This window comes from Aotus nancymaae, unplaced genomic scaffold (assembly GCF_030222135.1).
Source record: "Aotus nancymaae isolate 86718 unplaced genomic scaffold, 86718_ANA_hifiasm-v0.15.2.pri h1tg000108l, whole genome shotgun sequence".
Classification (NCBI taxonomy): Eukaryota; Metazoa; Chordata; class Mammalia; order Primates; family Aotidae; genus Aotus; species Aotus nancymaae.
Window position 1 is genome coordinate 4,553,029 of NW_026988523.1, and position 12,145 is coordinate 4,565,173.

A 12,145-nucleotide genomic window follows, 5' to 3' on the forward strand; every position below is an offset into this window, starting at 1 on the left:
AGGCAAGCGCCCACTTGGACAAGGCGGGGAAGAGGTACTTATGCCCTGAATGAGGTCTCCCCTACCACTGTGTCGTTCCCCTATTGGCTAGTGTCAGGTTGTGCAGTCTAGTCTAATTTCAATTTGCTATTCTAAAGGGGGCAGGGATATGAGCTGGAGTGGCCGGGTGGGTAGCTTGGTGGGAAGGACGGTTATGGGCAGGTCAGAGCAGATAAGCAGAGGTCAAAGCAGGTGACTGGAGCAGGTGACCAGGATGAGTCAGGACGGGGCAGAGGACCAGGCAAACAGATGTAAACTACTGATTAGAACTGGTGGAAAAGTTGTTTACTGAAACTACAAGGAAGTTAAACGTTAAAGTAGAGAATTAAAGAATAAGAGAGCTGAACATATTGATTCTTTGAAGAGAAACTTGGTGTTCACTCTATCTGACAAGGAGTTCAAGGCGGCAGTGAGCTATAATCTCACCACTGCACTTCAGCCTGGGTGGCAGAGACCCTGCCTCAATAATAATAATACATTTTAAAAATTTTAAAAAAAATGCAAGAAAGGCAAATTAGGGATTTTTGCAAATATCTTCTGAACCCTCATAACTGCCCTAGAAGATAGTATTATTCCTCTTTTACAAGTAAGAAAACTAAGGCTTCTAGCGCTTAAATGACTTGCCCAAGATCACTCAGATAAAAAGTGGGAGTTGCACAATCAACTCCTTTAATTTCAGAGCTGAAAAACCTGCCAGCATAGCAGAGCGCTGTGAATGATCAGGAACAGGTGAGATCAGTGATTATGACGGTGCTGGGAGAAGGGGTGTACGTGAATTCGCCTTTTAAAAAGTAGTCAATAAAGAGGCTAGGTCACAATGTCGCATTTACCAGCATCTAAGATAGTGCTTCCCCATTGCCCACGTGGCAGAAAGCTCTTCCCCTGTTCTGCCCGCAGGACCCATCCTCTCCCTGCAAGATCTGTGGGGATTTCTCGAGGACATGGTTGCAGGGATAAATTGTGTCAGCTGTTGCTTTTTAAGGGTGCAAATCAATCTGATTAACCCAAGTTCCCGAGAGAGACTGACTACACGAGGATAAAAGGGGAGGACGCTAATGCTGGTGGTTCTTGTCTGGCCTTTTCTCTTTCCAAAAAGGTGGAGTAGCTGGTATGTGGGTACAGAGTATGTCATGAGGACGTTTTTTAGCAAATCCATGAGTTGACACGTAAAAGCTGACCTGGGATTAAAAGGTAAGTCAGTTGGGCATCCTTATAAGAACAAACCTTTCCGGCCAAAAGACCAGGTTGGCAAACTCCTGCTGTTGCAATTCATGCTCTAGAATCACAGAGTCACCACATGAGTGTGACCTGGTGTCTAGGAATGGGAATTAATCTAATTCATCTCCTGTTTCTTTGGAGATGGCTTGGCTCTGTAGTGGAGAGAATATAGCCTTTGAAGCCAGACAGACCTGGGTTCAAATTCTAGCTCTGTGGCTCCTGAAAATCTGCCTAATTTCTCCACTGCTCAGTTTCCCTATTTGTTGAATGAGGATCATAATATTTACCATGTAGGGCTACTGTGGTTATCAAACAAGACGAAGTAAAAGGGCCAGACATGGTGGCTCACGCCTGTAATCCTAGCACTTTGGAAGGCCGAGGAGGGCAGATTTCTTGAGCTTAGGAGTTTGAGGCCAGGTCGAGCAACCTGGTGAAACTCCATCAATTAAAAGAATACAGTAATTAGCCGGGCATGGTGGGATGCACCTGTAGTCCCAGCTGAGGATGCAGTGAACTGAGATTGCTCTGCTACACTCTAGCCTGGGTGACAGAGCCAGACCCTGTCATACACACACAAAAAGGGACAAAGTAAAAGGACACCCCAAGGTGACTGGCAGTAAATGGGTGGGTGCTACCTCTGTTACCAAAATCAAGCCTCCAATCTCCATGCCATGTGCATATCCAGACAAGCAGCTTGGTTCCAACTGCAGCCTTGTGTCCCTTTCCTGCTCTTTAGAAGGTAACTGTGTCAGGAAGAAAGCTCTGCACGTGTCAGCGATGCCAAGCGGCCCTGTGAGGAAAGGGCTCCAGCTGGAGTGGCGCCGTTAGAGGGGAACCGGCATGGGGCAGGGCTGCTGTGCAACCTGGGGAGATTCAGTTCACCTCTCTGGGCCTCCAGTGTTTCCGTGTTGTCTGGGGATAATGATAGCTGCCCATTGCATGATTGGAATCACATTTATCCTATATAAACAACCAACAAGGACTTTGCTCTTACCCGCCCACTCCTTGCAACAGGGATTTGAGGAAATCTCTGCCTCTTGACCTGGGTGGGTGTGGATGAAGGCCAGACTGTAGGGGAGACCCACGGAGAGTAAGGCAGTGAATGTCCTCTGTAAACTGCGCCGTGCTGGACCTACCTGGAACATTCCGGACCCATGAAGAATATGTGCCAGCACTTGTGTTTTTCATTCACAGCTGCAGTAACCCTAAATTCCTCAAATCCCGTGAGCGCAAGGCCATGGCTCAGAAGAGCCCTGTGGACAACACCATTAATCTCCCCTACAAGGACCTGACCTCCGAGGTGACCAGGCGCAGAGTCGTCATGACCACCAGGTACCCAAAATCTTTCCTGTGGATTGCTTGTGGGGTTGGGATGGAGCATAACTCTGAGCCCCAGCAAGCACCTGAAACTGTAGCTGGCACTGGTCTATTTAAATGTTTTCAGTTGCTGCTGCAAGACACATTTCTCAGAAGAGGAAACTGCTTTGTCATCCATTGCAAAAAACAGACTTTTCTCACATGGCCCTTCAAGGGGCGATAACACCCATTTATGTATGTTTACTGCATGGGTGGTCGTGGGATAAACTTCACATTGGTGGCTCTTAATAGAGGGTGAGGAGTGGAGATCACTTTGTTTTTTTTTTTTTTTGTTTTTTTTAAAACAAAATCTCACTCTGTCACCCAGGCTGGAATTTAGTGGCACAATCACAGCTCACTGTAGCCTCAGCCTCAACCTCCTGGGGCTTAAGCAATCCTCCCACCTCACCCTCCCGAGTAGCTGGGACTACAGCCATGCACCACCACGTCTGGTTAGTTTTTTGTATTTTTAATAGAAACAGGGTTTTGCCATGTTGCCCATGTGGGTCTCAAACTCCTGGGCTCAGGTGATCTACCTGCCTCAGCCTCCCAAAGTGCTGGGATTATAGACCAGAGCCACTGTACCTGCCCAAGCTGACACCTCTAGCTTGAGCTCTTTGTGGGGTATATTATGAGATTAAAAATAATCTTACTAAATGTGATTAAGAAGTTGGTCAAAAAAATCAAAATTATTGATTCAAAATAGAAAATACAGACTTCCATATAATATTGTTTACAATGCCCTTTGATCTTAGAGTTTATTAGGATGTAAGATATTAGCAGATTGATAGGAATTAGGTACCGTTTCTTAGTTACCATACATGAGAATGTTAAATCATTGCTGTTAGCTGTGCATGGCGAACTTGACACCGCGGGTTTAGACCATGAGAGTGGCCATTGTCTGCAGGATGCTGTGCTCCCAATGCTCTGAAGTCCATCCAAGAAAAAAGAGATGGCATAATTCTGGGCCTGTCCTAGGCACTGAACAATTCTCTTGCCATTATCCCACATCCTCGCAGCAACATTAGGGATCAGCTTTGATTGGGAGATGGCAGCAGTGAACTTGTGGCCAGATTAAAATTTAAATTTGGATTCCAGTTCTGCCTTTTACTGGTCACATGGTCTGGGTAAATCACCTTCTGTCTCAGCTTCCTCAGCTCAAAGGTTTAATGTGGGATATGGCTGAGATTCTACATGTGGTTAATTTCTAGGTGATTTCCAGTCCCTGGAACATAGTAAGTGTTCAGGGAACAGTTAAATCGGAACCTGTAAAAGCTTGACAGGCTAGTCCTATGCCCTTGAAGGCAGAGTTTGCCCAGCCCTGAGGAGGATGGGAAGACCCTGGTATGCCTAGCAGAAGGGGAGGTGAACCCTGCAGCCTGCGGATGGGGGCAAGTTAGGCCAAAGGGAGCTGTGAAGTGAACCTGAGGCTGAACTGACCCTACGAAGAGCTGGAATGCAAATGAAATGTTTAGACACAGCCTGCCCCATGCCGAAATGTACAGAGAGCTGCCCATTTGATGGGTAGAACTCCCGCTCTAATCCTAAGAGAGCCTGGAGGATGGCGGTGGAGGAGCAAGGGAGTAGACTCCACTCTATTCGTGCCAGGGCACCGATGGAGATAGCTGAGCTCACCCTGAGAAGAGCTGACTGACAATTGAAGTGTACCTAGAATATATCTCATATCTGCAGAGTGAGTGTGGTGGAGGAGCTTGGAAGGAAGTCCTCCAAAATGTTAACTATTCTCTTTAGATGCTGGCATCTGGGATGTTTCTTTTGCGCCCTCTTTTTTGTTGTTTTGAGACAGGGTCTTACTCACCCAGGCTGGAGTGCAGTGGTGCAATCACAGCTCACTGTAACCTTGATCTCCTGGGCTCAAGCAATCCTCCCACCCCGGCCTCCCGAATAGCTGGGACCACAGGCACATGCCACCATGCCCAGCTAATTTTTAGCATTTTTTTGTAGAGACAGGGTCTCCCTATGTTGTCCAGGTTGGTCTTGAACTCCTGGGCTCAAGTGATCCTCCCACCTCAGCCTCACAAAGTGCTGGCATTACCCAAGCTAATTGATGGGTGGAACTCCTGCTCTAATCCTGAGTGTGTTCTATTTTTTAAAAAAGCTTATCTTTATTCAAATGACATTCAATGTCCCTTTCTTTCTAGAATAGAGATAATCACCCAGAAAAGTGATGAAGCTAAGATGCTCTCCCACTTGGATTGGGAACAAGCCCCTCCCCCTCACAGGACCCACCTCAGAGTACCTCCTGCCCCACCTCCCTCTCCAGCTGAGGATCCCACGGACTCCTAAGATAAAAACCTTAAGTTAATTTGCAATGAATTCTTACACAGAACTCCAGAAAATAGTTTCAGTGGTGTTCTTGAGGTTTGTCTTAGAAGACTCTTGAAGATCTTTGTTCTTTCCTATTTTTCTTCGTCACCTAGAATTACCACACAGCATGGTTTACCCTTGTGAATATACTTAGTCATTTTTGATTTTTCAAGCCAAGTCTCTGATACAATATGCATAGACTTCGATCTTTAATTTGCGTCATGTTATAGAACTATTGCTGTAGTCAGTTATATTTAAATTAATAAAGAATTATCAGGCCTTGTTGTTTATTACTAAATCTGAATCCGTGAAAAGGGCAGGCCTTTAAAGTCCAGAATTTAAAGATCTTAGGTAGTGGGAACCCCGAGGCAGCTGGGTTTTCAAAACGCAACCCAAGACACTACAGTCGTGTGGCCCTGTAACTAACTAGCTTAATGGAGCTGCATTTCCATGCCGTGTGCTGGGGCCAGGGTGGTTGTGTTTTATGTTTATTGACAATGTTTTTAAAGTTTGCTTCTGGGAGATTTCAAGTGATTTTCAAACTCTATAACAGAAGACTCTACCCTGAAAAGCAGCCAAGTGCAGCGTGGTTCTGCTGGGGACGAGTCTATCGCTTGAGTCCCTTCCAAGCTCCTTGACCTCAGTGCACCTCTAGGGACTCCCAGAGCTCTTCTGAATTGTTTGAAGGCATCAAAAATGTGATAATTCTGGCATATATACACATATGAGAAAGGCTCCTACATGCCATCCTTTAGTTCATCTGCATTCTCTCTCCAGGCCTGCCCTCATAAATGTGTTCTGGCTCCCCTGTGAAAAAGGAAGCTAAGCTTCTGTACCCCATTGTGGGGTTGGGGTAATCACTCTGTGATCTCCCCCACCCCTAACCCCAAGCATTTAATAAAACCAATGTGCCTTTGTTAAAATAAAAAGTGCTCCAGTTCTTCTACTCCCAGAGTAGCGGGCTGTGCCACTGGTGTGGAAGTCAGGCTCCTTACTTGTGGCCTTCAGCGGTGTGAGGCAGGGAAGGAGCGTGCACTGAGTGTCTGTCATTGCCAGCTGGAAGCTGGACACACAAGCTCCCTCTCCTCAGTCTGGGGAGGAAATGGGCCCGCACTGTCCAATAGGACAACCACTAGCCACTTGTGACTACCTCAATTGAAATTCATCAAAATCAAATCAACTCAGTTCTTCAGTCACACTAGTCGCATTTCAAGTGCTAGTAGCTTTGTACAGCCAGCGGCTACGCTATAGGATGTTGCAGACAGAATGTGATTGCCATTAAAGAGAGTTCTACACAGCCAGGCACGGTGGCTCACCTCTGTAATCCCAGCACTCTGGGAGGCAGAGGCAGGTGGATCACCTGAAATCAGGAGTTCAAGACCAGCCTGGCCAACATGGTGAAAGCGTGTCTCTACCAAAAATACAAAAATTAGCTGGGTGTGGTGGCGTATGCCTGTAATCCCAGCTACTTGGAGGTTGAGGCAGGGGAATCGCTTGAACTTGGGAGGTGGAGGTTGCGGTGAGCCAAGATTGTACCGCTGTGCTTCAGCCTAGGCAACAAAGCAAGAATGTCTCAAAAAAAAGTTCTATTAAACAATGATGGGGCAGAGGTTAGCACGTCCAAGGACACACAGCCAGTTAGAAATAGAATCGAGGAGATGTCAGGGTGGGAATGACTAATTCTTGTGTTAGTTTTATTTCCATTTAGTTTCCGAACACATTCTAGGATGTTCTCTCTTCATTTGTTCAACAAATACTGCATACCTACTATGTGAGCAAGGCACTGTTCTAGGTATATGTCATTGTACAAAACAATCAATCCCTACCCTGTGGAGTTTATGTTCTAATGGAGAAAGGTTAATAAAAAACATACACAGTGTAAGTCCAGGTGCAGTGACTTACACCTCTAGTCCCAGCACTTTGGGAGGCCGAGGTGGGCAGATTGCTTGAGCTCAGTTTGAGACCAGCCTGGATAACAAAGCAACCTCATATCTACAAAACCATACAAAAAAAAAACTTGGCATGGTGGCGGGCACCCGGAGTCCCAGCTACTCGGGAGGCTGAGGTGCAAGGATCACTTGAGCCTGGGAGGTGGAGGTTGCACTGAGCTGAGGTTATGCCACTACACTTCAGCCTGGGAGACAGAGTGAGACTCTCTCAAAAATAAAACAAATATACAAGGTAAAAACAGTGAATCATACATCAGGAGGTGATGAGTATAATGGAAAACGTGTGAAAGCAGTGAAACGTGGTAAGGGAGATTAGAAGTGCAGGTAGGTCGCAGCGTTAAACAGGTGGTCTGTAGGTGTACGAGTCCATTTTCACACTACTGATAAGGCATACCCAAGACTGGGGGAAAAAAAGAGGTTTAATTGGACTTACAGTTCCACATGGCCAGGGAGGCCTCAGAATCATGGCGGAGGGTGAACGGCACCTCTTACGTGGTGGCAGCAAGAGAAAACGAGGAAGATGCAAAAACAGAAACTCCTGATAAAACCATCAGCTCTTGTGAGACATATTTGCCACCACGAGAACAGTATGGAGGAACCACCCCCGTGATTCAAATTATCTCTCACCGTGTTCCTCCCACAACATGTGGGAATTATGGGAATACAATTCAAGATGAGATTTGGGTGGGGACACAGCCACACCATATCATTCTGCCCCTGGTCCCTCAAAATTTCATGTCCTCACATTTCAAAACTAATAATACCTTCCCAACAGTTCCCCAACGTCTTATTTCAGCGTTAACCCAAAAGTCCACACTCCAAAGTCTCATCTGAGACAAGGCACGTCCCTTCCACCTATGAGCCTGTTAAATGAAAAGCAAGCTAGTTACTTCCTAGATACAGAGGGGTACAGGTGTTGGGTAAATACAGCCATTCCAAACGGGAGAAATTGGCCAAAACAAAGGGGTAAAAGGCCCACACAAATCCAAAATCCAGTGGGGCAGTCAAATCTTAAAGCTCCAAAATGATCTCCTTTGACTCCAGGTCTGTAGGTCTCTTTAGGAAGGTGGCATTTGAGCAAAGACTTCAAGCCAGTGATGGAGTTAGGTGTGAAGACATTTGGGACAGAAGGAAGACCTAGTACAGAGGTTCAAAGGCATTCAAGGAGAGAGAGGAAGCTTGAGTAGGATGAATCAGGGACGTTCACGGGATGAAGGCACAGTGGTGGAGGAAGGAGGCAGATCATGTGGCGCTTTGTAAGAACTCTGACTTTGACTTTGAGATGTGAAGCCATGAGGGTTTTCAGAAAACGAGGCATGATCTGGCTTGTGTTTTAATAGGATTGTTCTGGTTGTGGTGTTGAGGGAACAGAAGCAAGTCAGCTGCTATTGTAGTAATCCAGGAACAAGACGATGGTCATTTAGACCAGATGCGTACGGAGGGAAGATAATGTGAAGATATAGGGAACGGACGGCCATCTACGGTTGGGGTGATGAGAAATATGGGCAGATTCGGGATCTATGTGTTTGAACATGACACCTACAAAAGCTGCTGATGGATTGGATATGAGGTATGAGAGAGAGAGGTGGGTAAAGGATAACTCCAAGATTTTTGACCCAAGCAACCAGAGGGGTGGAGTTTCCATCAGCCACAAGAAGAGCAGATTTACCTGGGTGCAATGGCTCATGCTTCTAAGCCCAGCACTCTGGAAGCCTGAGGCAGGAGGATTGTATGAGGCCAGGAGTTTGAGAACAGCCTGGTCAACATAGGGAGACCCTGTCTGTACAATAATAATAATAATACTAATTAGCCAAGCACAGTTGCTCATACCTGTAGTCCCACCTACTTGGGAGGCTCAAGCTACTTCTTGCTCAAGCCCAGGAGTTTGAGGCTACAGTGAGCTGTAATTGTGCCACTGCCCTCCAGCCTGGGTGATAGAGTGAGACCTTGTCTTAAGAAAATAAAATAAAAATAAAAGATTAGATTTGGTGTGTCTGATGAAAAAATAGAGGAGAAAGTCAAATGTTTAATATGTGCTAATTTGATATGCCTAATAGACATCTAAATGGAGATACCAAGTGGGTATGTGATATATGAATCTGGAGTTCAGGAGTAATGACTAGGCTAGAGATATAACCATGGGGGTTCATTAACATATGTGAGATGGAATTTAAAGCCCTAATATTAGATGAGATGTCCATAGGAATGAATAGATAAGAAGAGAACCTAAAATGAGCCCTGGGGTGCTTCAATCTTAAGAGATCAGGGCTAAAGGGAGGAACCAGCAAAAGAAACAAAGAAGGGCCGGGCGCGGTGGCTCAAGCCTGTAATCTCAGCACTTTGGGAGGCCGAGGCTGGTGGATCACGAGGTCAAGAGATCGAGACCATCCCGGTCAACATGGTGAAACCCCGTCTCTACTAAAAATACAAAAAATTAGCCGGGCATGGTGGTGTGTGCCTGTAATCCCAGCTGCTCAGGAGGCTGAGGCAGGAGAATTGCCTGAACCCAGGAGGAGGAGGTTGCGGTGAGCCGAGATCGCGCCATTGCACTCCAGCCTGGGTAACATGAGTGAAACTCCGTCTCAAAAGAAAAAGAAAAGGAAACAAAGAAGGAACAGTAAAAGATGGAGGAGGAGTCTAACATTCTGGAAGCTTCATGAAGAAAAAGTTTTTCTTCCCTTTGTTTCTTCTTCCTCCACCCTCTTCTTCCATCCCAAAGCCTGACACAGTAGATTATGGAGAGAAAGAACAGGAGCCATGGGCAGGGCTGTGCAAACAGGATTGGCTCATCTTAGCATCTCAGTGTTTTTTCATCTTCCACTTTTATTCAAACACCTGGCAGGCAGAGGTGCTTAGTGGGATGAATGAGCTCATGCATTCTGATTTCTGGGCTTTTCAGTTTTAACAGTCTGCTTTCAGGTGAGGAGAGTGGTAACAGATGTTACAGGCTGAATGGTGTCCCCACCCCAAATTCATATCTGAAAATCCTAATCCTAATACTTTATTTATTTTTAATTTTTATTTTTTTGAGACAATCTTGCTCTGTTACCCAGGCTGGAGTGTGGTGGTGTGACCTTGGCTCACTGCAGCCTTCACCTCCCAGGTTCAAGTGATTCTCCTGTCCCAGCCTCCCAAGTAGCTGGGATTGCAGGTACGCACCACAACATACAGCTAATTTTTGTATTTTTAGTAGAGACAGGGTTTCATTATGTTGACCAGGCTGGTCTTAAATTCATGACCTCAAGTGATCCTCCTGCCTCGGCCCCCCAAAGTGCTGGGACTACAGGTGTGAGCCACCACACCTGGCCCTAATCCTAATACTTAAGAATGTGACTGTCTTTGGAGATAGGGCCTTCAAAGAGGTGACTGAGCTAAGTTTAGGTCATTAGGGTGAAAAAGAGGAGATTGAGACACAGACATGTACAGAGGGAAGATAATGTGAAGATGTAGGGAACAGCCAGCCATCTATAAGCCAAGGAGAGAGGCCTCGGAAGAAACCAACCCTGCCGACACCTTGGTCTTGGAATTCCAGCCTCCAGAATTGTGAGAAAATTAATTTCTCTTGCTTAAACTGTGATAGGAAAATAAGTCTTGGGGCCCCAAAATCACTAAGCTAAAGGGAAAAGTCAAGCTGGGAACTGCTTAGGGCAGACCTGCCTCCCATTCTATTCAAAGTCATCCCTCTGTTCACTGAGATAAATGCATATCTGACTGCCTCTTTTGGAAAGACTAATCAGAAACTCGAGAGAATGCAACCATTTGTCTCTCACTTACCTGTGACCTGGAAGCCCCCTCCCTACTTGAGTTGTCCCACCTTTTGGACAGAACGAATGTACATCATACATATGTTGATTGGTGTCTCATGTCTCCCTAAAATGTTTAAAACCAAGCTGTGCCCCGACCACCTTGGGCACAGGTCATCAGGACCTCCTGAGGCTGTGTCATGGTGCCCTCAACCTTGGCAGTATAAACTTTCTAAATTGACTGAGACTTGTCTCGGATGTTCTGGGTTCACAAAGCCACCCTGGTAGTTCACGTATACTAATACACCAGTGGAGAGGCATTTTGAGATGTCATCCTCTCCCTACTCACTCATGGCATGTGTGACCTCAATGAGAATAAAGTCCCAGGGGAAAAGAAAAGTCAGGCCTGGTGCGGTGGCTCATGCCTATAATCCCAGCACTTTGGGAAGCGAAGGCCAGCAGATTACTCGAGGTCAGGAGTTCGAGACCAGCCTGACCAACCTGGTGAAGCCCTATCTCTACTAAAAATACAAAAATTAGCCAGACATGGTGGCAGCCACCTGTAATCCCAGCTACTCAGCAGGCTGAGGCAGGAGAATCATTTGAACCCAGGAGGCAGAGGTTGCAGTGAGCTGAGCCACTGCACTCCAGCCTGGGTGACAGAGTGAGACTGTCCACGAAAAAAAAAAAAAGACAGCTTAGATTCTGGAGGTTTCTTGATAGGACTTCATGGCTTAGATAGGTTGAGGCAAGAGAAAGCAGAAGAGACTTGTGCTCATTTCCAGGTGAAGCCTGTGGGGTGGCAGACGTCTAGGAGAAGTGGCCCTGTACCAGCAGGAGCGCAGCAGGAGAGCAAAAGGGAACTTGTGGTCCTACCATGCAGGCCAGCTCCTGCCATGTCCCCATATCCTTGGTGGCACACACAACAGACTAGAAAAAAGCTGCCTCATGGGTCTGGCCGTTGGAACTCAGAGGACACCAAATCTGGAAGTGGATACGTAGATGTGGATGCCAGCAGCCAAGCTGGAATCTGCTTGATGGCTAAAATCAGGTATGCGACACTCTTCCGGGGTTCTTCCCCCTGAGTGCCAGTGTGCCCTCACCCTCACTTGTCTCAAGCATAGATGCCACCTCAAAGACGTAGGGAGAGGAGAAGCCTGAATTGGCTGACAACATCCTGCTGCAATGGAATCCAAGCTGAACTGGCGAATGAAGTGTTCTCCCATTAGGTATGATGGCAACTGAAGAGAGAAACTAAGTTTGTTATTAAAAAATAATACAGCCAGGTGTGGTGGCTCATACCTGTAATCCCAGCACTTTGAAGGCCGAAGTGGGAGGATTACTTGAGGCCAGGAGACAAGAAGGGCAACATAGATCCTGTCTGTACAAAAAAATTTAGAAAATAATAATATTGCTATAGGGGCTGGGAGGATAATGGAGTTACTAATGGGTGTAGAATTTCAGTTTTACAAAATAAAAAATGTTTTGGAGATGTATCGTAATGATGATTGC

General features: G+C 46.3%; 1 protein-coding gene across 2 annotated transcripts; it reads left to right on the forward strand.

The window, feature by feature from the left end:
• The first annotated feature begins 341 nt into the window (after window positions 1–341).
• Window positions 342–5,220, forward strand: MYOCOS (myocilin opposite strand). 2 transcript variants are annotated; one of them, XM_064370695.1, is made up of 3 exons: window positions 342–1,230; window positions 2,452–2,589; window positions 4,776–4,920. In XM_064370695.1, exons 2-3 carry the CDS (start codon window positions 2,495–2,497, stop codon window positions 4,918–4,920), a joined length of 240 nt encoding a protein of 79 aa, XP_064226765.1. In that variant the 5' UTR covers window positions 342–1,230; window positions 2,452–2,494. The 2 variants fall into 2 exon arrangements, with proteins under 2 accessions (XP_064226765.1, XP_064226764.1); XM_064370694.1 differs by lacking the exon at window positions 342–1,230 and having other exon boundaries at window positions 2,311–2,589; window positions 4,776–5,220.
• The last annotated feature ends 6,925 nt before the right edge of the window (window positions 5,221–12,145 follow it).

Coding starts and splice junctions, on each gene's coding strand:
- MYOCOS (XM_064370694.1), top strand. CDS start 2,360: ATGTCCTCTGTAAACTGCGCCGTGCTGGACCTACCTGGAACATTCCGG. Junction 2,590..4,775: donor AGAGTCGTCATGACCACCAG/GTACCCAAAATC, acceptor CTTTCTTTCTAG/AATAGAGATAATCACCCAGA.